At 45.9% G+C, this 27,105-nt stretch overlaps 1 protein-coding gene across 2 annotated transcripts in view; it reads left to right on the top strand.

Moving 5' to 3' along the window:
* Tbc1d30 (TBC1 domain family member 30) overlaps window positions 1-27,105 on the top strand; it is a 77,671-nt gene that overhangs the window by 35,793 nt on the left and 14,773 nt on the right. For both annotated transcript variants that reach the window (XM_028759117.1, XM_028759115.1), the window contains exons 2-8: window positions 1,915-1,976; window positions 2,694-2,759; window positions 4,491-4,616; window positions 7,580-7,765; window positions 11,610-11,778; window positions 13,971-14,139; window positions 19,285-19,390. In XM_028759117.1, coding sequence (XP_028614950.1) covers window positions 4,551-4,616; window positions 7,580-7,765; window positions 11,610-11,778; window positions 13,971-14,139; window positions 19,285-19,390 — 696 coding nt within the window. In that variant the 5' untranslated portion in view covers window positions 1,915-1,976; window positions 2,694-2,759; window positions 4,491-4,550. The remainder of the gene's footprint in view (window positions 1-1,914; window positions 1,977-2,693; window positions 2,760-4,490; window positions 4,617-7,579; window positions 7,766-11,609; window positions 11,779-13,970; window positions 14,140-19,284; window positions 19,391-27,105) is intronic.

Genomic DNA, 27,105 nt, shown 5'->3' with positions numbered 1-27,105 from the left:
GCTTGGGCAGTGCAGACATGTCTTTCCCACTTCTCGACTCCATATCTTTTAAAAGGCCACTTTATTATTATTTAAGTCCTGGAGACTGTTCCTATTCATCCTAATCACTAACTGTTCCTATCCATGTCAATATCTAAGTGGTGGAAGTTGAGCGGTTTTTAATATGGAGGCAATGATGTCATCGTTTGATTTTTCTGATTCTTATTGGGAAGGTTTGACAGTTCTTGGTCCTTGAACTTGTAAGGGTTAAGCCTTTTCTAAACTGGCTAAAGGGCTGGGGAGACAGATGGCTCAGTGGTAGAGTGCTTGCTCTTCATCCTGAGAACCCTTGTAAAAGCTGTACAGTGCGCGTTGGTAGCCCCAGCATCCTGGGTGTGTGTGCAGGATTGATCACATCTCCGGAATTCATTGATTAGCCTTAGCAGTGTGATTGAACTCCACAGTGAGAGACTGTGTCCCAAAATAGAAAGTGTAGAGTAATTGAGGAAGACACTCCCCATACGCATGCTTGCACATATGCACACACACACAGACACACACACACAGATTAAAGCTGGGTATGATAGAAGCCTATAAGCCCAGTACTTAGAAGATACAGGAAGTGAAGACCAGGTAGATGTTCACAGAGAGTTTCAGACAATTAGAGGTGGAATAACAAGACCCTGTCTTCAAAAACCAAACATTGCTATCAAATGATTTTGAAGCTGTATAAAAAAGGCTATATCATGTTTCCATAGTTAATTATATTTTTTATAGAATTTAAACAGGAGTAGGAATTGTTATGGAATTTCTCTTCAATAACAACACATAATCCTATTGCAGATTGTGAGTAAAGGCTAACCAGAAGCAATAAAAATGTATTTCTTATGGACTTTCCCACTTCTGATGCATAGATTCGGGATCTAAATCAAAGAAAATTAGAGTGGTAGATCACTTAGGATTAGAATTCAGTCCTATCCTTAGGTGACAGTCTAGAATTTAATGTGCTTTTATCATCAATGAATAGGTGCCTTGAGACATAATTAAAGTATTTGGAAGTCGTCAAATAGAGTAGTTATAATAAGCAGAAAGAGGCGTGGGCGGGTGTAGCTCAGGGATGGAGCACTCACCTAGCATGTGCTGGGCTGAAGGTTTGATTCCCAGCATCGCCAGATCAAAGCAAACAGAAAGAATAGATATATGAATATAGTTTGTACTGCTGAGACTCCAACTCACCTTGGACACACCAGCACTAGCTCGGCCTTCCTGCTACATTCACAGCCTCATGAAGGTATTTTTATAGCTTTTGGGGTTCCAGTGAAGTACTCTTGACCCCTGTGCTGGAAATGAAACCCACAGTCTCACACCAATAGTTGCTCTGCTGCCGGGCCTCAGCTCCGGCCCTTGCTGTTCCCTTAAGTGTCTTAGTTTATGCAGGTGTTGCAGAAAAACAAACTCTGTAAGTGGAGAACTCCCTTTTGTGTTTTAGAATTGTTAATTACCCAGGTGACCATATTTGCAGCCAGCCACCTAAACAGTCCTCTGGGGTAGAGCTCCCTCTCCTTGCCTTAGACATATGGGAACTGAGGTCCAGGCAGGCTAAGCAGTTTGAGTTTAGGACCCAAAGTTAATACAGGTCTGTGTCTCTAGCCTGTGTGACAATCATTGTTTTGTTTTTGTATGACTCTAGGCATCTGTAGAGGTCTCCATCCTATGTTTGTAACTTCATTTTATTGTCTTAGGTCACTTTTCTATTTTAATGTTTAGTGTGTTTCAATTTTAATGAAATTGTCTAAATTTAGAAAAAAACAAACAACAACAAAAAAACAAACCACTTTTTTTAAACCATAATTCAGTAGAGCCAAGTGTTGAATTTATCTATGATATAACTTTGCCATAATGTCCATAAGTAATATCAACTTAACTTTCTTCTAGGAGTTGATACAAAATTGAAGTTCACACTTGAACCATCTTTGGGTCAAAATGGTTTTCAGCAGGTAACTCTGTTTTTGGCTTCCAAGTCTTTTTAGAGGGTTGGGTAGCAGGCCACAGTGACCTATCTTCTTAAAATGAAACTATTCACATGTATTTTGATACATTAGAACTGTCAGTGTCCAGGGGTGCTGTGTTAACTTTGTCACGTTCTATGGATGCTGTCTTAGTCAGCTAAGACAAAGCTACTATTTTGGTGAAACACCATGACCAAAGCAAGTCAGGGAGGAAAGAGTTTATTCAGCTTACAGTTCCACAGCACTGTTCATCACTGAAGGAAGTCAGGACAGGAACTCAAGCAGGGCAGGAACCTGGAAACAGAGCTGATGCAGAGGCCATGGAGGGGTGCTGCTTACTGGCTTGTTCCCCATGTCTTGCTCAGCCTGCTTTCTTATAGAACCCAGGACCACCAGCCCAGGGATAGCCCCACCCACAATGGGCTGGGTCCTTCCCCATTGATCACTAATTAAGAAAATACCCTACAGGCTTGACTCTAGTCAGCTAAGGGGACTAGGGGACATTTTCTCAATTGAGTCTGCCTCCTCTCCAGTGACTCTATCTTGTGTTAAGTTGACATAAAACTAGACAGCACAGAAGCCAAGACAGAGAAAGCCTGAAAAATGTTGCTTCAGGTCCATGTTATTCCTCTCCCAATATTTCTCCTGAAAAATGTTGCTTCAGGTCCATGTTATTCCTCTCCTAATATTTCTCTCCGCTCCTAGTGGTATGATGCTCTCAAGGCAGTGGCCAGACTGTCAACGGGGATCCCGAAGGAATGGAGGAGAAAGGTAAGTGTTTTCTCACAGGGCTGGAATACTCAAGGATTATTGCTCTGTCCATTGATGTGTCTGGGAAGTCTAAAAGTGTATGCGCCATTAGTCACGCTCTGGGTATTTCTCATCCGTGCCAGGTAACGTTCTGGGTTCGAGGGAAGAAGCAGCAGTGGCAACCACAGCAGGCGGAATATTTTGTCCTCGTAGAACTTACTGTGAATCAAATACAGCGTGTCGCACAGTGCTAAGTGCTGTGGATAACAGACGTAAAGCGGAGAGTGGGGGAGAATAGGGGTCAGGAGGCGGAGCTTTATATAGACATTGACTTGTGAGTGGGGCCCTAAAGGGAGTCAGTCAATTATACAGCTGCTCGGGAAGGCCCCTGGGCCATTCAGTTCTCAGGCAAGTTGGAGACTAAGGTGGGAGGTGCCTAGAGGCAGGGGGCGGAGCATCTAGATGCAGTGTGAGTGGCTGGGCCATGGAGCTGTAGAAGCAGAAGGGCTATTCCGTATCAGTGTGAGAGACAAGTACTGGGAAGCTCCCAGCAAGCTCGTCAGTTGGGCTACTCCATCTGCTGGTGAGCATATGAGATGTAAGGGTACAAACCAGGAAGCAAGTAGACTATCATAGTTCAGGCAAGCAACAGGCCGGGGTGGTGGTAGTAGATGGTGAGAAGGGCTAGATGCGTTCTGAAGCCTGAGCTGAGCTGAGCTGAGCTGAGCTGAGCTGAGCTGAGCTGAGCTGAGCTGAGCTGAGCTGAGCTGAGCTGAGCGTCCAGTGAATCGGGTATAAGATTAAATGGGATGTCAAGATTTTGGCTCAAGTGGATGGAAAGATATTGTTATCGTTGGTGTAGGTGGTTGGAACAGGTGTGTGTGTATGTAAATCTGTGTGTAAGTGGAGTGTGTGTGTGTGTGTGTGTGTGTGTGTGAGAGAGAGAGAGAGAGAGAGAGAGAGAGAGAGAGAGAGAGAGAGAATCTGCCTGACATCTGTTGCCGTTGAGATATCTCATCCATCTCTAACACAAAGGTATCTGGTGGGCATGTGGGCAGGATTCTGATGCTTAGAAGTCTGCTTAGATATTAACCAATGCTGTTCCTGCCAAATTATGTTCAAATACTGAAATTCAAAATGAACTCTAGAGTTATTAACTTATAAGTCGAATCTTAACATTGGAATTTGAACTCTGGGTGTTTCTCAAGTGAATATTGACATGGAATTATGAAATTCATTGTTCAGAATTAGATTTTCTTGGTCAGGTAAAATACCCAGCGTCTCTTTAAAAATTTACTCACTCTGGGAATTTATCTGTCAGAATTGAGTGTATGGAGGTGTGTAGGGGAAGGTTTAACTCAGAGGTCTTCATCAGAAAAAAATGATCTGTGTGAGACCAAGCAGCTGTTGCCCAAGCAGAGAATGATTTAGAATTAAGCAAAACAAGGTCATAGAATTATACAGTCTATTCGATTACCTGAAGTAAAAGGGGAAAAAATCCGGTTATTTTCCTCTCTAATGATTGGATTGTTACTTGGTATGTAGTAGGAACTCAACAAATATTTGTTGCAAGAAAGAACAAAAAGCCCCACAGGGTTCACTTTACTACAGCAAACTAGACTTGTATGCCGGAGCTAGCCCTGGCCTCTGAACTTGTATGCCCAGCTAGCCCTTCCCAGATGCAACCCAAGCTTTCTAATAAAAGTGACGTATTCTGCTTCTCCAGTCTTCTCTGTCTGTGCAACCCTTTAGGTTTGGCTGACCTTGGCGGATCATTATTTGCACAGTATAGCCATCGACTGGGACAAAACCATGCGCTTCACTTTCAACGAGAGAAGCAACCCGGATGACGACTCAATGGGGATTCAGATCGTCAAGGTAACGCTGCTGAGCTCGGCTTCCAGCTCGGCTTCCGGTTCTGATGCAGGAGGAAGGCTCTAAGAGCCAAACATTCCCTAGACGGAGGATCAGATGACCTCTGCCACCAGGTCTGAGAATCTACGTACCACCTCACTCCATCAATCAGTAGAACTTGGCCACACTGTGTCTTCACAAATTTAAATGTTGCCAGTAAGAGGAGAATGTGAACAAGCCCCCTGTTGCAGTAATATTTTAAAGCGATGGCACCGATCTGGTTTGTTGTTATTGGGCCCGCCAATTTCCCGACTAGGCAAGTCCTGAGGCCATGAGCCACGGTGTGTTGCCGTGTTGCCGCTGCTGGGCTAAGGCCACCAGCTCAGGCGGGCCAGAACACTGGCTCTGCCACCCACGAGTGGAGACACTAGCGTGAGAGATGGCTCTGCCAGTCTTCCACGCTGTCTCGACAAGGCTGGACTGAGCCCAGATCAACCCGCCATCCACACGGTACCCGGTAGAAATGAGACTCTAATGCTTAAAGATTAACCAAAGGCTTTATATGTTTGATAATTCTCAATAAACAAGATGCTCACACAATTAGAGGTGTTATCCAAATATCTAACCTAGATATAAGTTGTTACCCAGGACTGCTCTCGATCCGTGGTCCTCCAGGGCTCCTACATCTCTTCCTTAGCTCCTCCCAACTTGCAGGGAAAAATATCCTGCTACAGCTCCCAAACTTATCCAATTCATCTAATTTGGTCACACGATAGGAGGAATTCCTTTTTATTTTCTCTGGTGCGGGTCAGGGATACCAATTGTTCTTCTACATGAAAGTCATCTGACTGAAAAATTCAAAGGTGACTATATTTCATATTAGCAACATTTGGCTCTTATTAGAGATTTTGCTGTTCTCACTGTTAATTTATGGGTAGGTTGGTCAGCTGATGGATCTGTGTTTGGTGTTCTCCTCCGCTATGGGGGAGCAGCTCTGGCTGCACACCTTCATTGTGGCATTTGATAAGAGCCTGGTGCTAAGAGCCAAGGATGTTGGTTTCCTTTGGTACCAGAATAATCCGTGTACATAAGGCTCAGGCACGTGGGCTTTGATTTTTATGAGCGTTCCCCAGTGGGATGCTAAGCTGGGACTGGAAAAGGGAGGCTGTCTCATTTACATTTTGGCCACCACAAGATGGCTAATGTGCTGGCACATTTAAATCCATTTTTTTTTTTTTGTAAAAAAAGGAGGAAGAACAAACTAAAACGAGCTACTTTCCGATCTAACTTTGTTTCAAATGAACATTTGAAAAAAACAACCATGGCACTGCACGTTGCCCGCCGAGGCCCTTTGCTTCATCCACGTGTCAATGTCTTAGTTGGGATTTCAGCATCGGTTTCACAGAGACAGAATTTCGTATTTGAAATACTCCCTTTCTGTTTAACTTATGAATGAAGGCCATGCACTTTATTTTATTTTTTAAAGATTTATTTATTTTATTTATGAGTACACTGTAGCTGTCTTCAGACACACCAGAAGAGGGCATCAAATCTCATTATGGGTGGTTGTGAGCCGCCATGTGGTTGCTGGGATTTGAACTCAGGACCTCTGGAAGAGCAGTCAGTGCTCTTAACCGCTGAGCCATCTCTCCAGCCCAGCCATGCACTTTAAACACATTATGTTATTTTATATGTATAGGTGCCTTGTCAGCATGTATGTCTGTATCATTTCCAGTACATACAGAAGCCCGGTGATGGTGATGCATCCTTTGGAACCTGAGCTACAGTCTGGATGAACTGCCATCTGGATGTTGGGAATTGAGCCCAATGGCTTCTGGAAGAGCAGCCAGTGCTCTTGACCACTGAGCCATCCCTCCAGCCCTGTTTTGTGATTTCTTTTTTTTTTTTGAGACAAGGTCTCACTGTGTAGCCTTGTTTGGCTTGGAACTCAATATGTACACCAGGCTGGCCTTATACTCACAGAAATCTCCCTGCCCCTCCTCCCGAGTGTGCGGGGGTTAGAGGAGGTTCTCACGAAGATCAGCTTAGGCAACACACATTTTATAATCATGTTATTAAAAGGATCTTTTTTCACTGAAGCAAATGCTAATGAGTAAAGTTGTCTCTCCTGAAAACCATAGCTTCATCTTGGCAATTAAATTATAGATACTAGCTCCATTTTATTAAAGAGCAGCAGGTGTTATCATCCGGATTGTAGAAATGTGTAGACTAATTTGCAAAGGGTGAGTTGTCTGTGTAACACACGATAATTTTGCTATTTTAATTTTAGTCTTTAATAGTAGAGCTTTAGCAGCTAAATCTTATAGCACATTTTGTTCAAAGGATTAATGTTAGCATGTTGAAATATATATATGTACATAAATACATATATATACATAAATACATATATGTATGTACATACATATATGTATATATATAATATACATCTTTAAAAAGGCTCTCAATTTACATGAAATTATAATGGAGTTTTGTTAACTAAGTAACTTTTTGTGTTGATCCAGAAACACTCTGAGGAACATTTGCCTGACTAAACTTATTCTTGTGACTCTTTCTCAGATTGCATAGTTAAAAGCAGTAGGAAAACCAAAAGTCCAAGAGTGTTTTGGCTCGTGTGTGTAAGTTGCTTATAAATTAAAAGCAAAAAAGAAAATCAATATCCGTGTTCAATAGAAGTAAAGGCTAAATGAAGAAAAAAGTTCAGTTTTTTTTCCCCAGAGGGAGCGTTAGGTTTGCTAGTTAGCTTCCAGTCATGTGACCAAGCGGTGACAAATACCTGAGACAGTCAACTTACAAGTTAAGTATTTGGCTCACTGGTCAGGAGGTCTTTGCGTCTGTGGCTGTGGCGGGCAGCCATCATGGTGGGGAGTGTGCACAGCAGAGCTATGCTCCTTGCTCCTTGGAGACCAGGCAGCTACCTGCTCCAACCACAGGGGGAGGTATTTAAAAACCCTGTTTCCTTCCCTTAGGATCTGCATCGCACGGGCTGTAGTTCCTACTGTGGCCAGGAGGCGGAGCAAGACAGGGTGGTACTAAAGCGGGTGCTATTGGCTTACGCCAGGTGGAACAAGAACGTCGGGTACTGCCAAGGCTTCAACATCCTGGCTGCCCTCATTCTGGAAGTGATGGAGGGCAATGAGGGGGACGCGCTGAAGGTGAGTGTCAGGTCCAGACTAGGGCAACAGGAATGTTGAAATTGGGGGTATGACTCTTTCTTTCTGAGTCTTTTATGCCTGGACCTTTCCAATTCAGTTGTCATTACCTGTGATAGGATTTTCCCCAAGTTGAAGCCGAATGAGGTGACAGACTGCTGTAGCTGTCAACTGTGAATGTTTTTACTCCCATAAGACACTTTAAAAGCAAGTTAAGTATTGATTATGTCCTCTCTCTCTCTCTCTCTCTCTCTCTTTCTCTCTCTCCCTCTCTCCCTCTCTCCCTCTCTCTCTGTTTGTGTGTGTGTGTGTGTGTGTGTGTGTGTGTGTAACAGATTAGGTGATCGTAACAGCAAGTGTATATTACTTCATAGTTTCTTTGAGTCAGACATCTGGGCACGGCTGAACCAGCTGAGAGGCACACCATTCTGACATTCATGATGGTGGGCACTGTGATCGTATTTGAAGGCCCAAATGGCAGTAGTGTTTGTCCGTCGTGTTTATGTGGTTGTTGGCAAGGAATTTCTCACAGGCTGTTGAAATGAGGGGTCTCCGGTGTTAGGTGGTTGACTGAAGGCCTTTTAGTCTCTTGCCACGTAAGTTTCCTCCATCTCAGACTGGTGACTGACATCTCTAAGAGTAAGGCAGAGGAGATGACAGGTTTGCAGCCAAACGTCCCCTGTGGTAGCCGTTGTTTTTCTATATCCATGGTCACTGGGTCAGTTTATATCTCAGGGGAAGGGCTTAGATAAGGCCTACTGGGCCAGAGATGTTTGCTCAGGTGGCAGAATGCTCACCCGACCTTCACAAGGTTCAGTTCCCAGAGCCTCATAGACCAGGTGAGGTAGCGTCCCTCCCTCTGCAGCTCTAATACTTGAGAGGCAGAAGCACGAGCATCAGGTCGAGTTCAAGTCCATACTCAATACGTAATGAATTCAAGGCTAGCCCAAGCTACTTGAGACTTGTCAACAGAGAGGAGCGTGGCAGAGAGACTCAGACAGAACACGCGCGCGCGCACACACACACACACACACACACACACACAAGCACAAGATAGGCACCACTGGGAGATCCTATTAGAAACAACCTAGCTAACTTGGCTGCTTTACCCGTTTGTATTTGGGGCAGCGTGTATAGGATGTGAGTGGACACAGAGGCGGGCGCATACAGAAATAAACGTGTCTTTGAATCTTTGATGTCCACGATCTCTTTTAGTTGAAGGCAATTCTGAAAGCACTGGTGGTGTAAGATTAGAGGTCTGGATGTGGATGGGTAAGTCACCACAGACTGTCTTAGTCACTGTTCTATTGCTATGAAGAGACTCCAGGACCGAGGCAAGCCTTGGAAGAGAGAGCATTTAACTGGAGGCTTGCTTAGAGTTTCAGAGGGCGAGTCCATGACCGTCATGGCAGGGAACATGGTGGCAGGGAGGCATGGTGCTGGAGCAGTAGCTGAGAACTTACATCCTGATCTGTGGACAAGAGGGAGAAAGAACCAGAGAGAACGAGGGAGGGTGGGGAGGAAGGACCGAGGGAGGGAAACAGAGACAGAAGGGGGAGAGACAAAGAGGGAAAGAGGGAGACAGAGGCACAGTGACAGAGACACTGACTGACTGGGCCTGACCTGAGCTTTTCAAATCTCACACCTCCTCTATCAAGGCCTAGTTCCTAATTCTTCCTGAACAGCCCACCAACTGGGAATGAAACATTCAAATATATGAGGCTATAGGGCCATTTGCATTCAAACCATCTCAGTATATATGAGAAAAAACCCAGAAAAACAAAAAAATGAAGGCTTGCAAATGTAGGAGGAGGGGTACCATTGCCTCATATGCTCAGGGTGATGTGAGCCTCCGTCTCACAGCTGAGCCCTCACACTGACGTTGACTGGACAGTTTGTGTTGTATGAGATCTAATCTTTGTACCCAACCCTCCACCTGCTTGACTGTGGGGAATATCTCGGTGATATGGAAAAATAAACAAATGTTCCTTCTGGTTGTAGACGTATCATGGTAGATTTAATTACAAACCCAGCCTGAACGCATTCACTGTCTCTTTCTGTTTATGTACAGAAGGCGGTAGCTTCCGAGCTACTCGCTCATCTAAAAGGCGGTGGGGGTGAGAGGCAGGGACCGGTCCAATGCGTTAGATTAAGAAGCAATTTTAGCCGGGCATGGGAGGCAGAGACAGAAGGATGTCTGTGAGTTTGAAGCTAGCCCAGTCAAAGAAAAAAAAATAAAAAAGAACTATTTTATGTATTCCGTCCACTGCCTTTAGTGTTTTTCCTCAGATGTAATTTGCATGTCTAAAATAGGGAATGTTGTATTGAAAAGCTGGAATACTGGTTCGGTTTAGGGATGGAGAGGCTTAGGGAAAGGTACAGCATAATTGAGGGGAAAAAAACCTTTTTGTAGTTTTAAAGAGGACACAATTTCTTAATAGAAATGAGTTAGCCTGGGCTGCATCTCAGTGGCAAGGTTGATTGCCTAGAACATGGGAGGCCTAGTATGTGGGACTCTGGTAGCCCAGGCGGTTGTGAGCGCATCTCCAGACCTGCCTTGTTGTGGGTGTTTTATGACAGGCCAGCTCTTGGGATTTTCATATTGCCTAGTATAGGAGTCAAGTCCCTAGCACCATAAATAAATAAATGTATTTTCTCAGCACCGTATAACTTAGGTAAGAAGTGTCATGGTGTGCACATTATGACTTTAAAGTTTGCCTTTACTGTTCTATCACCTTTTCCTGACCCATGCCCACCAGAGCCCTCTGCTCACCCCCCACCCCTACCAGGCGGACTCCCCTGAACTGCCTCTCACGTGACATATTTACGTGGTGAATCCTGTCCTGATGAAACAAGGCTGTGACTCCTTGGGCCTGCCGGTCCTGTATGGACGGCCCACCCTTACATACAGAACTAGGACCTGAGAAGGAGAAATTGCAAACCACAAGTGGGGAGAAAAATGGGCCCTCGGGGCTAAAAGAGAACTTCTCTTTTGAAAATGAAGTTCTGTGGAATTCCCTTGAGGCAGGGACTTTCCCACTAGCGTACACAGCTAGCTGTGGTTTGGGTCTTTGTTTTTCTGGTGCGCTCGAGAGTGACCTTAGACTTTCAGGGAGTGGGGGGCGGGGCATCGCAGGGCATTCAAGCTAAGCTGCCTGCCAAAGGCTATGAGCAGAACTGACAAGTGTGCTCTGTTGGGTCATCCGAGTGACTTCTGACATTTTAGAAAGGCGACGCAAGCAAGCACAAGGGTCAGAAGAAAGTGGTAATTTGAGGAATCCGTGTGACTCGGCTCTGCGAGAAGGGCCAATTTAAAAAGGCACCAAGTGTGCAAACAAAGCCTAGTTAAGTTCTCCAAAGCCGGCGTCGGCCACATCAATAGCCCAGGTGACCCTGAGTACCGGGGCCTGCCTCAGCGTGGGCGTTTTATGACGGGCCAGCTATTGGGATTCTCATATCCAGGTTGTAAAACCGGTGACATCGGGAGCGAGGCTGGAGGGTCCTGCTGAATGCAGGGAACCCGTGCTTCTCCATCTCTCCGTGAGCTGAGGGTTGCATAATCGCAGTTACATATGGGGTGAGCTCAGGTCTGGCAGCCCTTCTAGAAACCTCGCATCACAGCTGACTTTGGGTTACTTAGGTAATTATGCCGCCCTCTCCTTGCAGGGGAGTGTAGGTGAGTCCTGAATTGGTTTCTGACGCATTAGGAGGAACTTTGGTCAGCTGCTTCTGCGTCTCTTTGCTGTGCTTTTTTTTTTTTTTTTTTTTTTTTAAAATTTTGGGTATATTGGAATCCTGGTGAGTATAAAGCAGGCTTGTTTTATTTTTTATTTTTTATTTTTTTTAGATTATGATTTACCTGATTGATAAGGTACTCCCTGAAAGCTACTTTGTCAATAATCTCCGGGCACTGTCTGTGGATATGGCCGTCTTCAGAGATCTCTTGAGACTGAAGCTCCCTGAGCTGTCTCAGCACCTCGACACTCTTCAGAGAACGGCAAACAAAGAGAGCGGAGGTAAGGGAGACGCGTGGCTATTGCGGTTTGGGTCGTTTTGGCTCATTTGGGTCTGCTCTGCATGAGTATGTGTTCTGGATGGAAACAGGTTGCCAGGTGTTTCTGTTTAAAGGATGTGGCGTAACCACACTTTTCATTCCCAGAGAACAAACACAAAATTGAGACTATGTAGGGCCATGGGCTGAAGCTATCGGTAGGCATGAGTGGGTAGCCAGTTAAGGGTCTAGCTCTACATTGGTCCCAGACCAGCATCCAACAGAGTACGTTCAACTCCACACAGAGTGGTGCGCATGTCTATTCAGTAAAACTAAACTGGCACCGGACCAGAAGGACTTTCTAAAAACTGAGTTTAGGGGTGCACTTTGGCACAGACTGTGACCTTGGTAGAAGCAATAGGTTATGGGAAAGAGGCTGGGGGGCGGGGTCACTGGCAGGCAGCAGATGTCCTCCTGAGTCTACCGTGGCTGCAAGGTACATTTCTGCAACTGTGTTCTCTCTGAACACCAGAGACCCGTCAGACCTTTGCTGAGCTTCTGTTTGTGATCACCAGTTGCTGTGGTAGACCACACACGCAGTTTGGCCTGATGTTCACGTTTAAAGCTGGGAACGCGGGGTGAGTTGCAGCCAGTGGTGGTGTTTAGCCAGGGTTCGATTCCTTGCACCAGCAAAAGGAAAAGGCCAGGTGAAATGAAGTAGAACAGCAGGGGGTGGGGGATCACATTATAGGGCGCTGTTTCTGAGATGAGGTCCTGCTATGTATCCCATGCTGGCCTCAGACTTAGTGGAAATCCCCCTGCCTCAGCCTCGTGATGCCAAAACTATTAAGTTTGTACCAACATGCGGGGCTATGTTAAAGGGTTCTGAAGATCTATTTGTTATTAAAACACAGCGGAGGTTTTAGAGACAGCTGAGTGTCTCTGATGATCTTGTGGGATCCGGCTGCAGTATAGCTCTGTGTCTTCAAGGTAGTGGCAGACAGGGTTTAATGATAGGTAGGCTTTCTGTCAAGTCCCTTTGCCCCTGACCATGAGGTATAACCTTGGGCTCTAGTCTCTGAGCAAACATTTGTTCACAGGAGAGAAGAAAACGAGTTCAGGGAACCTATGTTTTGTTTGTGTGTGTGTGTGTTTATTTGTTTTTTGTTTGTTTTTTTGTTTGTTTGTTTTTTGTTTTTTGCTTGCCCTGAGGTAGTTGTACTATTGACAGTCATTGGAAAGATAAGGGTAAAAACCGAATAGACATTTATAGTCGCTTGGGGTAGAAAGGAGGGCTGAGCTTTCAGTGAATTGAGAAATTCCAAAATGGGACGGATCTGTCTTTAAAATCATGTATCACTTAATTCAAAACATTTTTTTTTTCCAATTTAAAGTTGTTTAACATCTAAGTATTCTGGAATCTTTTCTGGCTTAGTTTCTGTTCCATTGTGTTGTGCTCTTGGAATTATACAATTTAAGAGATAAGTAATATATGGCAAGCAATTTTAGTCCTAATAGCTGCATTTGAATTGAAGTGGGAACGGCAAGACTTTGAAAGTCTGCTGGCAGTTTTTGTTTTATTTATTTATTTTTGTTGTTGTTGGTCTTTTTCTTGTTTGTTTTGATTTTTTTTTGTTTTTCTTTTTGTTTGGGTCTTCTGGGGCTTGAACCTAAAGATCTCGTAGGTACTAGGTGAGCACAAGCCCCGGAGTTTGTACTTGTACTTGAGCAGATACGATAGCTTCTTCTCCCTTTTTTTTTTTTTTTTTTTTTTTTTGGTTTTTCGAGACAGGGTTTGTCTGTGTAGCCCTGGCTGTCCTGGAACTCACTCTGTAGACCAGGCTGGCCTCGAACTCAGAAATCCACCTGCCTCTGCCTCCCAAGTGCTAAGATTAAAGGCGTGCGCCACCACCGCCCGGCATTTTTTCTTTTTTGATGAGGAAATGTTTCTCCTTCATTTAAAGCAGCCTTCAATAAATAGAGCCAGATCTAGTTCAGGTAATAACTTGTGAAGTGTGGCAAAAGATTTATGACTGTCATGTTCTGGAGCTTTCAGTTAAAAATGTTTCCTCTAGAAACATGGGAGAGGAAAAGGAAGAAAACCGTTAGGGGGCCACAAAGGAGGTAGCCCACTGTGTGGGCGTAGGAGAAAGAAGGGGCGCTGGCACCTTACACATCTCCACTCTCAGGGGCTTCTCTGCTGGTTCTGTGTTTCAGGCGGATACGAGCCCCCGCTCACCAACGTCTTCACCATGCAGTGGTTCCTCACGCTCTTTGCCACGTGCCTCCCGAACCACACGGTTCTGAAGATCTGGGACTCAGTGTTCTTTGAAGGTTCAGAGATCATCCTGAGGGTGTCGCTGGCTATCTGGGCAAAACTGGGAGAGTGAGTGATGGTCTTTTCTGTCTGCTGCTGTTAGCTGCCTTTGGGCTCCTCAGAGCAATGTGTGAGAAAGCAAGCTGTCAGCTGGGGTGAACTGTGGTAACCTCCATAAACCTCAGCTGGTTCCTTGGCTTCTCTGGGAGAAAGGGAATCTATTCAGGGACCGACTGGCAAACTTCTTCCAGGTTCCTCTCTTCTGTATCCAGCTCGTTCCTTAACAGACACTTTCGATACACTCCTGTGGAACAGGAAGGGGGACTTAGCTAAAGAAGAAACTGCTGTATCTGGAAAGAAATAGGCAGATTTGCTGGTGCCTATCTCAATTGGATTATTTTGTTTTCTTCTTTCTTTGAGGTTGAGTATTATCTGGTGCAGGCTGGCTTCGGGTCACTATGAAGTGGAGAATACCTTTACCTCCTGATCCCCCGGCAGCTCCTTCCCAAGAGCTGGGATTATGGGTGTGCGTCACCACACCTGGATATTATTATTTATGAATCTTCAGAGCTGTCATAAAATTAAATGAGATTCCCTGCACAAAGTGTATTTATGCCTGTATAGCCGGTAGAAGAAGATACCTGTACCCGTACAGTTGGTAGGGGAAGGGGTACCTGTCTGTGCCTGTGCAGTCGGAAGGGATGCCTGTAGAACAATATACAAGATGCTTCCTTTCCGGCATGAGAAATCACTAAGATGTTAAAATCTGGTTCTTCAGGAACATAAAACCACCCAAATTTCATTTCCTGTCCCCGGTAGTAGCGGGTGAGAAAAATGGCGTGTCTCTGCTCATTAATAGTTAACTTAAAAAGCAGGGAAATTTCCAGTGAATGACTTGAGTAGGTAGCCATGACAACATGTCAGGAAACTAACAAGCCACTGATGGTGTTTTAAGTGTTTGTAAATTATGCTTAGCTATTTATGTGTCTGCCCAGTCATGGGCACCGTGGCACATGCACGGGTGCCGTGGCATGTGTATGTCGGGTAGAAGACACATTCAGGAGCCGGTCCTCTTCTCCCATCTGGCTTCTGAGGATGGATTCAGGTTGTTAGGTTTGGCAGCAAGCCCCATTTCCCACTGAGCCATCTTGCCTGCTCTGTTTTAAAAAGTTTTTAGCTCGATTTTTAAAATTTATAACTTGTTTGTGGAATGTAGTTTTTAAACAGGACAGATCCAGCAGCTATCAGTTCGTAGGTTTAAAAACTCATTAATGTATGTATTTGTAAACATCACACATCTCTCGTCTTTTCCTGTATGATGGTTTCCAGACAGACGAGCCAGCAAGTCCACATCTTCGAGGCTTTCGGTGCTGTTTCCTTGCCTTTCCACTGTCTCCCAGGATGCCTTTCTCTTTGCACGCTCCACAGTGTAGGCTTTCTGAGTGTGCTGGCCCACGACTGCGTAACTGTCTATAGCATTCGAGTAGGTGCTGTGATGCACGATGGGTCAGTGCTGGTCACTTCCTGTTAGTCCTCAGTGATAAAGCAGGAACAGAAAGAGGGGTTCATACTGCTCCCCTCTTCTCACTTCCTGTCACACCAGAAGTTATTCCTAGGGTGGTAACAGGGTTGGCACTGGTGAAATCATTGCTTTAGTAAGAGCTGGCACTCAGGGAGTACCCCAAGTGGGCAGCTTGTGTGCTCTGAGTCCTCTGTACGTGTGCTCTGTATGTGTGCTGTACATGTGTGCTGTGTATGTGTGCTGTGCATGTGTGCTGTGCATGTGTGCTGTGCATGTGTGCTGTGCATATGTGCTGTGCATGTGCTGTGCATGTGTGCTGTGTATGCGTGCTGTGCATATGTGCTGTACATGTGTGCTCTGTATGTGTGCTCTGTATGTGTGCTGTGCATGTGTGCTGTGCATGTGTGCTGTATATGTGTGCTGTGCATGTGTGTTCTGAGTGTTCTGCATGAGTGCTGTGCATGAGTGCTGTGAATGAGTGTCCTGCATGTGTGCTGTGGATGTGTGTTCTGCATGTGTGTTCTGTATGTGTTAGTATGTGTATGTGCTTTCCATCATCCTACATGGATTTTTTTTTACCATCTTCATTTTAAAATGTATTATATTTGTGTGTCTGTGTATGAGTATGTGTGCATGTGTGTGTACATATGAGTGTGTATGTGTATGATTGTGTATGAGTGTATGTATATGAGTGTGCATGTATGTGTATGAGTGTGCACCTGTGTGTATATGAGTATATATGTGTGTGTATATACACACATATAGAGACGGTGCTAGAACCTCTTAGAGTTGGAATTATGACAGCTGTGAGCTACTTGAAATGGGTCCTAGTGATTGGATTTCAGAAAGCATTTTTTTTTCTTTCCCCTTCCCTTCTCCCTCTTGCTCTGGCCCTGCTCACTCTGTCCCCACTCTGTTCCCACTCTGTCCCCACTCTGTGGCCCAAAGTACACTGTAGCTGTCTTCAGGACACCCATATGAGGGGCATCAGATCTCATTATGGATGGTTGTGAGTCACCATGTGGTTGCTGGGATTTGAACTCATGACCTCCTGAAGAATAGTCGGTGCTCTTAACCACTGAGCCATCTCACCAGCCCCCCCAGAAATCACTTTTAAGTGCTGAGCCGCCACCTTCCTTTTACAGTCAGGAGAGCCGAAGCACAGAGTTCAGTGAGCTGCCCGACATCACCGGTTTAGTAAGCGAGGAACACTGTGCTGAACCGAGGCAGCCTGGCTCTAGAATTTGTGCTTTTCATTATGCAAATCTCCTGCTCAGAAATGGCTCCTGTTTAGGAACTGTAAATGTTTCGGGGGATGGGAGCTTTGCTCGGGATAATTACACAGCTATTCAGCTCGAGGCTCGTGAGGAGCGAGGAGAGGCCGCCGACATCCATCTAGTGCCGACGGCGCCTGTCATTATGTTAGGCAGTTTGAGTATATTATCTCATCTGGTTCCCTCAATAACCCCGCGGAGCAGAGGAGATTGTTCCTCCCTGTCTTTTCAAGTGAGAAAATTATCCGAGAAGGTTAATGAACCCGTTCGAAGTCACGCAGCTAACAAGAGGCAGAGCTGGGACTTGCGCCTGGAGCTCTGGACTCCAGTGCCTGTAAAGCTTCCCCACAGATGTCACACTGGGAAGACATCCACGGGCGAGCAAGCTTAGCCTTGGGCTTACTGAATAACTGAATAACGCTTGTGCCTCACGTTGTCTGTGGGGCCCCTCTCGTTACCTTCCTTCCTTCCACTCAGCGCAACCATTTTGGATTCTCGGCCAGATCTTGGCACCCTTTTGTCCGTCTTTCTCTTATGCCTTCTGTATTGACACACTCCCTCACCACCTCACGCTCAGTCTTCCTGTGTCCACACATGCTAAGGAACCTCTGAACCAACCTCGCCAAGGGCACAGATATTCCACCACTCCCTGTTTAAGAAACTCTGGGTCACTCGAACCCTGAAGAGGCTCAGAAGGCCGACAGGGCCTTTGCGATTTGCTGTCCTCAGCTCTTGGCTTTTGACTCTCAATGGCTCCCTCTGGCTGTCCAATGACTTCCCTTTCGTGAACATCAGTTGGTCTCAGGCAATAGCAAGAGGTTCCCCAGACAAGCCTGGTGTCTTCTACATCAGGTCTTTGCAAAGCTTCTTCCAGAGCCTTAAAAAAAAAAAGATTATGTACTGCCTGCATATATGGCTGCCGACCAGAAGGGGGCGCCAGATCTCATTACGGATGGCTGTGAGCCACCATGTGGTTGACCGGCATTGAACTCTAAACCTCTGAGCCATCTCTCCAGCCCCACACAGAACATTTTTAAAAACTGTATCTTAAGCGTTTTCCCTCTCTTTTACCTCACGGTGAGAATGGCCATTTCTCACCGTGTCTACCTGTCCCTGCTGAGCTTTGCGTCTCACTGTATTTCCCTTTCTTGCTTACTCAGTGGTGCCGGTGGGTGGCCAGGGGGGTGGGGGTGGGGGTGGGGGTGGGGGAGGTCCGCGGGGGCGGGGGATTTGATCTTCCCATTACATTTGTGTTTTGAATGACTGTGTGGAAATTGCCCAACATTAGTGCCGATCAAAACAAGCCTTATGGTTGGTAGGCAAACAGGATTGTCTAACCGTGCAAAACCCTTTATGACAGATCAGTCGGAAACACCCAGAGCCCACCATCCCTCTTCCTCTTTAGAAGGCGGATTAAAGTCCCAGCAGTGTCATAGGTTCCCAGGATGACAGCTACTTTCCTGAGGAATCAGTGAGGCCTGTGGAAACAGTCTGTAGACAGGATGTAAAGTTCCAAGAGTCTACTTAGCTCGGCTGTGGTTCGGATTCAGTCTGTTCACGGTATCCCTGCAGATTAAAACTGGTTAATTATTTCTACAGGGGGCAATTGCTTTCAGTTTCCAATTTTGTGGTTCTGATTTCTGGTCACTGGTGTGTGTTCTGATGCATAGAGCGTACCTCACGGGAAGAATAAAGACACCCTTTGGGGCTTCGAGGCTCCCGGAGCTATGCAGACAAAATGGGAACTCATTCTATAATGTCTACCCCAAAACCACGTCTGCTGTTGGTTTTGTTTTATCTTTGTAGTTTCTTTCTTTCTTTCTTTCTTTCTTTCTTTCTTTCTTTCTTTCTTTCTTTCTTTCTTTCTTTCTTTTTTTTTTAAATTAGCTCCTGCTGCATTTCCCTAGTTGGTCTTGAACTCTATAAAGATTCTCCTGAGTCAGCCTTCCTAGTTGTTGGTGTGACAGGGATGGATGGCCATGGCTGCGGCCACCTTGCCCTTGGTAATTTTGTTCTTTGCTCTACAGTACACTGTACTGTGAGAGTGACCCAGGACTTTACTGATGATGAGAGGCAGGTAGACATGGTAAGAAATGGCCATTCTCACCGTGAGGTAAAAGAGAGGGAAAACGCTTAAGATACAGTTTTTAAAAATGCTCTGTGTGGGGCTGGAGAGATGGCTCGGAGGTTTAAGAGTTCAATGCTGGCCAGTCACATGGTGGCTCACAGCCATCTGTAATGAGATCTGGCGCCCCCTTCTGGTTGACAGGCATATATGCAGGCAGTACATAATTTTTTTTTTGTTTTTAAAGGCTCTGGAAGAAACTTTGCAAAGACCTGATGTAGAAGACAGCAGGACCCATCATGCAGCATGAATGTCCCCATTGAGGCCTTTTTCTGCTCTTCTTTCTTGTCTAGGCAGATAGAGTGTTGTGAAACAGCAGATGAATTCTATGGCACCATGGGGCGCCTTACCCAGGAGATGCTGGAGCAGGACCTCTTGCAGAGCCATGAACTCATGCAGGTGAGTGGCAGCCTGAGAAGTCTAGGATGGGAAGCCCAGGGCTGAGGAATGACCGCTGGTGTTGTTCTGAGACCTGACCTTGGGGGAGATGTATCAGCCAGTCCTCCCACTTAGCCTTTCCACTGGCCAAAAGTCTATTTATAACTCGGTAAGAACCTTTGTCACAAGGGAAAGGAAGACATGAATGGGTTTTGTTGCCTTAAAATATGCTTAGGCATAAGGTGAAAAAAAGAAAACCTGGGGGAAAAATCATCGGTGCTTATTGTGAATGCAATTCTGAGATTTAAAATGTCTTTTCTTTTCTTTTTTTTTTTTTTTTTTTTTTTTAAAGATTTATTTATTTTATTATGAGTACACTGTAGCTATCTTCAGACACACCAGAAGAGGACATCGAATCTCATTATGGATGGTTGTGAGCCACCATGTGGTTGCTGGGATTTGAACTCAGGACCTCTGGAAGAGCAGTCAGTGCTCTTAACCACTGAGCCATCTCTCCAGCCCCCTAAAATGTCTTTATTTGTGGTTTGGTGCGTGTGAGTGCGGGCATGATGCCATCGTTGTGGAGGTCAGAGGACAGTCCCCAAGAGTTGTTTCTCTCCTTCCACTGAGAGTTGCTAGCTTGTCAGACGAGCTTGTCAGCCGAGCCCTTTACCTGCTGAGCCACGCTGCTGACCCTGCTTCTGAGACTTGTGAAGGGGTGACCTATGAATGACGTTTTTGAGGGGAAAGGATGTCCTAGGTTTGGAAAGGAGATTAACCTGCATCTTGGTTTATATTCAACTGACGGTGTTGTGTATTAATTACGAGTGTCAATCTGAGAGGCATGAGGGTTTGGTTATCTTTCTGGCATGTTTTGTCACTAGGTTCTGGGACACCATTTTATCCTCATCTCCCTCCAGTCTTTTGGGTCCCTTCTAATCTTTCTGTCTCCCCCTTTTGTCCCCAGTCAGTCGTGCATTGTATCCAAAGCAGTCCTTGGGACATGCTTTCTTTTTTTCTTGGCTATTTCTCTCTTCTTTTTCTTGGGTTCACCTTTATGTTGAGGGCCTTGCCTATGTCCATTTTGGGGACTGGGGTTCAGTCAGTGGACTATAAGACTCAGGTGGCACCAATGTAGAAATGCTCTCTCAAATCTCACCCTTCCTTTCTTTCCATCTTGAAAGAGGAAATGTTTGGTCTGACAGCTGGTTTCTGATTCTAGCCCTCCTCATGCATCCTGGCCATTCTGATTCTAGCCCTTCTTTAAAAAAAAAAAAAAAATTATTTTATGCATGTGAGTACACTGCTGCTATCTTCAGATACACCAGAAGAGGGCATCAGATCCCATTACAGATGATTATGAGCCACCATGTGGTTGCTGGGAATTGAACTCAGGACCTCTGAAAGAGCAGTCAGTGCTCTAAACCACTGAGCCATCTCTCTTATACATCTTGAGCATCGATCTCTCCTCTTAAGTGTCTTTTGTTGAGATTGTTCCGTAGCCCAGTTCCATGCCTGACATTTTCCATTCATGAAATCCTTTAAGTCCTACAAAACAGCTAGAATCATACGCCCAAAGCAGGACTTGAAGACAGACAAGCCTTTCTTTCTCACCTATGAAACTCCAAGGGCTCCTCACAGCCTACAGAACTCATCCCCAGACCCTCATCCCATGCTCTTGACTCTTTTCATTTCAGGTAGAGTGCCTGTGCGTTACTTTTGTATCCTATCCTCATCTCGTTGGGTCAAATTGTTTCTCATGCTTGAACCATTGCCTGGAAACATTTCCCCTCCAGTCCGCTGCCCTCCTGCCCAGTCCTGCTTTTCCTGACCCCGTACACCTTCCCCCAGGAACTCTGTGCTTCATGAAGTGCCCCTTACCATCTCAATGAGCAGCGTTCACTCCATCCTTTCCTTTGTACCTCGCACGAGAGCTTCGACCTCATTCAGTCGTGGCCAAGACTGCATCTTATTTCCGCAGTCGTGTTGCAAGTTCCTTGAGGACGGGCCCGCTTAGCATTTTGTTCTTATGAGAGCTGCTTGGAGAGGGTTGCCTGTGCCCTGGACTACTCGCTGCCGCCCAAGGGTTGGAGGTGAGGTGGCACAGAGTCAGACTCCAGGAGCCGGTGAGAAACAATGAAGCAAGCTCATCTGAATGCGCCAGCAAGCACCTTTAATACCCTCCACCCTAGCCCCATTGGTCCCAAGAAAGCATCCATTCTAAACAGCAGTTCCCGATTGGCTGGCGTTATCTACGGCAGCAATCGTTGGTCTGTCTCTCAGGCAGTCTTCAATTAGGTCCTCAGGCAGGAGCTGCTTTTGCACCTGCGCAGTCCCTGGCATTTACATAGAGGTTGCCCCACTGTTCCCGCTACGAGAGTTTATTAATTCATGAAGCAAACATTTATTGAGAGTCCGTGGTTTGTTTTCCGCGCTTCCCAATCAGCATTTGCTGAATTAAACAATACTCTCAGTAGGTGATGATCCTCCTATAATCCCTCAGCTGACGCAATCTGCACTTTGCCGCCTGAGCGCTCATCGTCTTCTTGCTGTGGTGGTTATATTATTGTCCTACAGTTTGGAAACTTCTGTGTGAGAATTTTCTCCTGGAGAGAGGGGTATAGGTACTATCCTACCTCTCTCCTCACAGTGTTCTGTTGACAAACTAAAGTTTTGAGTCTGCCAAAGTTCACCTCAGGGGAACCAGTGAGTTTATAAGGCAAGTTACAGAGTGTGGCTGAGGGATTATGGGTAGAGCATAAATGACCTGAAAAAGCAGCCACTCTGGAAGGTCTACACCCAGCATGACTGAGTAGACACAACTCCCTCCCCTACTCATTTCTTATCTGCATACCCAACCCCTCCCCAAAACTCTGAGGCCACATGTAATTAGGCCAGCACACACCTGTTTGGGAAGGGTGGCTGGATGCTCAGGCCAGGGTCTTTTGACCCTCCCTGCCCCCCGCCCTCTCCTTCTGTGACAGTTAGCAATCATGGCTGGGAAGATCTTTTATGAGCAGGACCAGCCAAACTCCAGAAGACAGTGGCAATTTAGATCAGAGGATAGCGCTGCACCACGATGTCTTGTTACTTTTGTTGTTGTTGTTGTTGGGGCAGGGGCTGTAGCTCAGGCTAGCCATGTAATTCTGGCAGTCTTCCTTCTATAGCCTTGAGCGCTGGAATGGCAGGTCTGGGAAACTCTACTGGGCTGCCACTAACCGATTATCAACAAAACGCTCTGCTCTCAGGTTCTAGCTTCTGTATAAACTTCTCAATAATTTTTTGACTATCCCTAAAAGTTAGGTACTGTGCTTAGATCGTGGAGAAAAGGTGGGAAGAGGAAGTAGGGGCTCTGCTCTGAGACTCGTGTGTAGGGCTGAGGAGAAGAGAATTCATTCCCAGGGGAAAAGGAAGCAGGGAGAAGGCAGATGAAGTTAGAAGATGTTTTCATGAAGGAACTGATATCCGGTACCTTTCACGATGAATAGGAGCTGTCTAGCTCTGTGTCTGTGTGTGGGGGCTGCACACACATGCCATGGTACATCTATGTGTGTGCTTTTTGTTTTCCAACTTGACACAAGCTAGGCTCATCTGAAAAAGGGACTACAGCTGAGAAAATGCCTCCATCAGATTGCCATGCCTCCATCAGATTGGCGTGTAAGCAAGTCTGTGGGAGCATTTCTTTGATTAAGGATTGATGTGAGAGGGCCCAGCCCACTGTGGGTGGTGCCACCCCTGAGTAGGTGATTCTGGGTTGTAGAAAAGTGTCCGCAAATCGGTGAACAGAGCTCCTCCGTGCTCAATCCTTGGTTCTTGCTTCTAGGTGTCTGAGTTGCTGCTTTGACTTTCTCCTCAATGACGGACTGTGACCTTGAGGACGAAACTATCCCTTTCTCTTAGGTTGGGTTTGGCTATGATGCTTATCACAGCAGCAGGGAGGCAAACAAAGGGCAGTGTGTGTTGAGGGCACCGTGTGTGTTGAGGGCACTTGTGCAGCGATGATGAATACCTGGTCTCTTGTCATAGTTGCCTTTCCCATTTGCTGTGACAGATAGGGCAAAAAGCAACTTAAGAGCCTTTGGGGCCACAGATTAGAAGGCACATTGTGGTCAGGCAGGCACACAGAGTCCATGGTGGTGGGAAAACACAGATGGAATTCCTCACATCTGGAAAGACAACCAAACAGAGACGAGGGTGTCCGGCCTCAGTGTTTTTGTTCGATTTAGGATTCCAGCCTCAAACATCTTCCCGGATCTGTCCAGAGATGCTTCTCCTAAGTGATTCTAAACCCAGCCATATTGACATAGAAGAGGATCCAGTCCACCCCCTTGCTAACTTGAAAACCAAAAGATACTTTGTATCTTAGCAGTGTCCAAGAGAGCTGCAGGAACAGAGGGTGGAGCTGATGCGCATGCGCAGTAGGTTAGGGGTTGGCTCTTCAGGGGTTGGGATGTGAAGACTCCAGCCAGTGCACGGAGCCTGGGCCTGGTCTTTTGGTCAGGGGTTGTGCTTCCTGCGTGTGTAGCATCTCTTTGTCCCTTCTGCTAAGGGAGAAACAGGAGCTGTCAATCTGAAAGACTTTCAAGGGCAGGAGGAAATGGCCAGAGTTGTGTTTTCTGCTAACCGTTTGGAAAGATCTGTGAAGCATAGATTTGGAAAGTTTGACCCAACACCAGGAAGACCTGTGGGGAGGCCGGGAAGGGTGAGGATCGGAACGGGACAGAGATATCACACACAAAGTGAAATCTACTAGATGAGGTAGTGGACACGGTTATAGGGGTGAGGGAGAAAAATGGGGAGACAAGGGCAACCCTGAGTTTCTGGCTTATGAGGAAGCAGTCTTATGAGGGAGGAAGGTGGGTTTGTTTCCAGACAGCATGTTTGGAGGTGTGCTGCGGGCTTCCCCGTCCGCTCTCTGTGGTCCTCTGCCCTGCTTCCCAGCTGGATCTCTCTTACATCAAAGCACTGTCCTTGCCCAAGCCTCTGTAGGTTGTATTCTTATTTATGCTCCATCAGGACGATTCTACTAGTTCAACCTCTCCCCTCTTCCCTGTTACCTCAGCCCTGAGTGACAGAGCCTCCTCTGGTAGTGCATCTCTGGTACTGAAGATGTTCAGCCGTTGCTTTTGTATCAACTGCAAATTATCTGGCACTGTTTGCAGTTTTTTTGAAGTGTGTGTGAACCTTCTCTAAGGAAGACATAGGCCCTTTAATGGAAGGGCTCTCATGTTGTGTTCTTTATATAGTGAGCAGTGGCACGCTAAGCATGGAGCTGACCACTTAGGAAGACACAGAGTCTTAGAATGTTGAGTCAGAAGGCAATTGCTTTCAAAGCAGACCGTGTGTGAGAAACATCTCAGGAATGTGTTCAGTGCGGATGTTGGTCAGTGGGTACTTCTGAGGCAGGTGGGTCTTAGATCATTTAGAAAAACACTGGCTTGAAAGAAGCGTTAAGACCACAACTAACATAGTTCTCTTACATCCTAGAGAGGAAACCAGGCGTTGGGATGTGAGCCGTTTGCCAGCTGCTTGCTTGTATAGTAGCTGACTCCTGACTTAATTTACGCTTTTCCCGACAACCCCACACCTTAGTCTAAAGACTGTTCTCCCCAACAGTGAAATTTTTAGAAGAATAAGTCACGTATCAGTTCACGAAGAGTTTAAATGTGGCCAGACAGAAAGAAAGCTGTGCTGGAGAGTGAGTCTCTAATTAGGCAGTAGGAGAGAGATGGCTTTTTAATCCTGCCTTCTGAGAATGTAGAAGAACTGTAGGCTCTGGATGGTCTGCGAGACCCGTGAGCAGTGCTCCTCCTGTCATGTGAGGGAAGACGAGCTAGGCCTAATTTTATGCATTCCACGTCCATGTTTCTCGTAAAACACATCAATAGTGGAAAAGGAAACAATTCCTTTTCGGCAGGGCCTAAATATAAATGTCTAGAGAGTAAAAAGAGTTGTCAGGTTTTCTTGGCATGAAGGAATGTTAGTGAGAGAAATGGCAAATGCCACTGCAAGCCACTTTCGGTTCTTTGTTCGCCCTTAAAGCACTTAGTGGCTGGGATCAGGCTTCGGTGGACCAGAGACTTGTCAGCAAACATGAAATGGTTTCACGTGAAATATATGAGCTAGCTGAATTATTTATTTCTGAGCTGAAGAGGATGCAAGGATTCTCCTGTTTGGAATTTCCCTTGGCCTTTCTAAACGCTGCACAAACTAAGAGACTGGGCTGCACCTCTCCTCCCTGCATAGAGCACAATACTTTCTGCTAATTCTGCAACGGCCACTTGTATATATTTTAAAATTGTATTATGTATTTATTTATTTGTGTGTGTCTCTCCTGTCTTTCTGTCTGTCTCTCTATGTATGTATGCATGTATGTATGTGTGTATGTATGTATGTATGTATGTGTGTGCGTGTGGGGCTGTGCATGTCTGTGTATTACCTGATATACACATGCCACAGTGCATATGTGGAGGTCAGAGGAGACTTGCCAGAGTTTGTTCTCTCCTTCTGCCAGGTGGGTCCTGGGGATTGAACTCAGGTCCTCGAGCTTAGTGGTGAGCCCTTTTATGGGCAGAGCCATGTTTCTAGCCCTTCCGATTTTCCTTAATTGATACTATTAAACAGGCCCTGTTGAAGGGTGCCAGTGAAGTAAGGTATCTGGATTGATTGCAGTAGATTCCGGACAATATCTGTGGTAAATTCCTTAAGGACTATGGAGGGAGAATTATTAGAAGGGTCGTAGGTGTTTTAAAAACCTCACCTTGTTTGGGAATGATGAATTAATCTGGAGGCAGCTGTCTCTCCCCTCCTCCCAGCGACGGGTTGGAAACATCAAGAATGTCAATGCTTGTTCAATAGAAGGACAACGTTTGATCAATTAGTTCTGTCGAAAATGGAAGCCATCTGCCCTGCACGGTAGTGTATGCCCATAACTGGAAGTGTTTAGGCGGCACCTTTGAGGCCATCTGTTGGGGATGCTCCAGAGGGGTTTCTATGGGGTGAGGAGGGGCATGGAGCTAAATTATGTTTCAGTTCCTTTGTAAGATTCTATTACTACACTGCATGTGGACGCTAGGAGGGGTTGCTGAAAGGCCTCACTTGGAATCTGTTGTAATCTATACCTTGGATGCCTGAGTGGTCCAAGTATCCATCGATCTGGGCGAAGAACTAGGGGTCCTCATGCCCGTGGGACCTTCAGACACGTGAGACCTTCACACACGCATGTGTCCATGTGAAGAAGGATTGTGTGCGAGCTTGCTTCAGGGTACAGATGGCTGCTTTGAGGGTTTAACCACAAATAAACAGCAGAGGACGGAGAGAACTAGGGAGCCGTAGGCCCACCAGGGAGCTGCAAGCCCAGCAGACTCCCTGTTCTTTCTGGTCAGGTACTTTCTTTCACCTGAGTGGCTCTGATTATGTATGGTTGGAGCACAGCCATCTGCCCCAGGCGGGATGGAGTCAAGTTGGGGCATAAAGTAGCTACCGCTCATCCAAAGCTGGGTCAGGGGACACTGCAAGTTCCCGGTTATGAAACTGGCTAAAGTAAAACATGGGTAACTCCTCAGCCAGTGTCCAAGGTTTTATTTAGTCTTTAGGGAAACATCTAGATCAATCTTTAAAGCAATTTTGAAATTGTTAATGTCAGTAGTCACATTTTTTATGGGGAAAATCTTTTTTAAAAAAAAAACAACTTTTTATTGGTTCTTTGTAAATTTCACATCATGTACCCCAACCCC

Source organism: Grammomys surdaster, unplaced genomic scaffold (assembly GCF_004785775.1).
Source record: "Grammomys surdaster isolate TR1022 unplaced genomic scaffold, NIH_TR_1.0 126271, whole genome shotgun sequence".
NCBI classification, from domain to species: domain Eukaryota; kingdom Metazoa; phylum Chordata; class Mammalia; order Rodentia; family Muridae; genus Grammomys; species Grammomys surdaster.
This window is presented reverse-complemented; position numbering and strand designations above follow the sequence as displayed.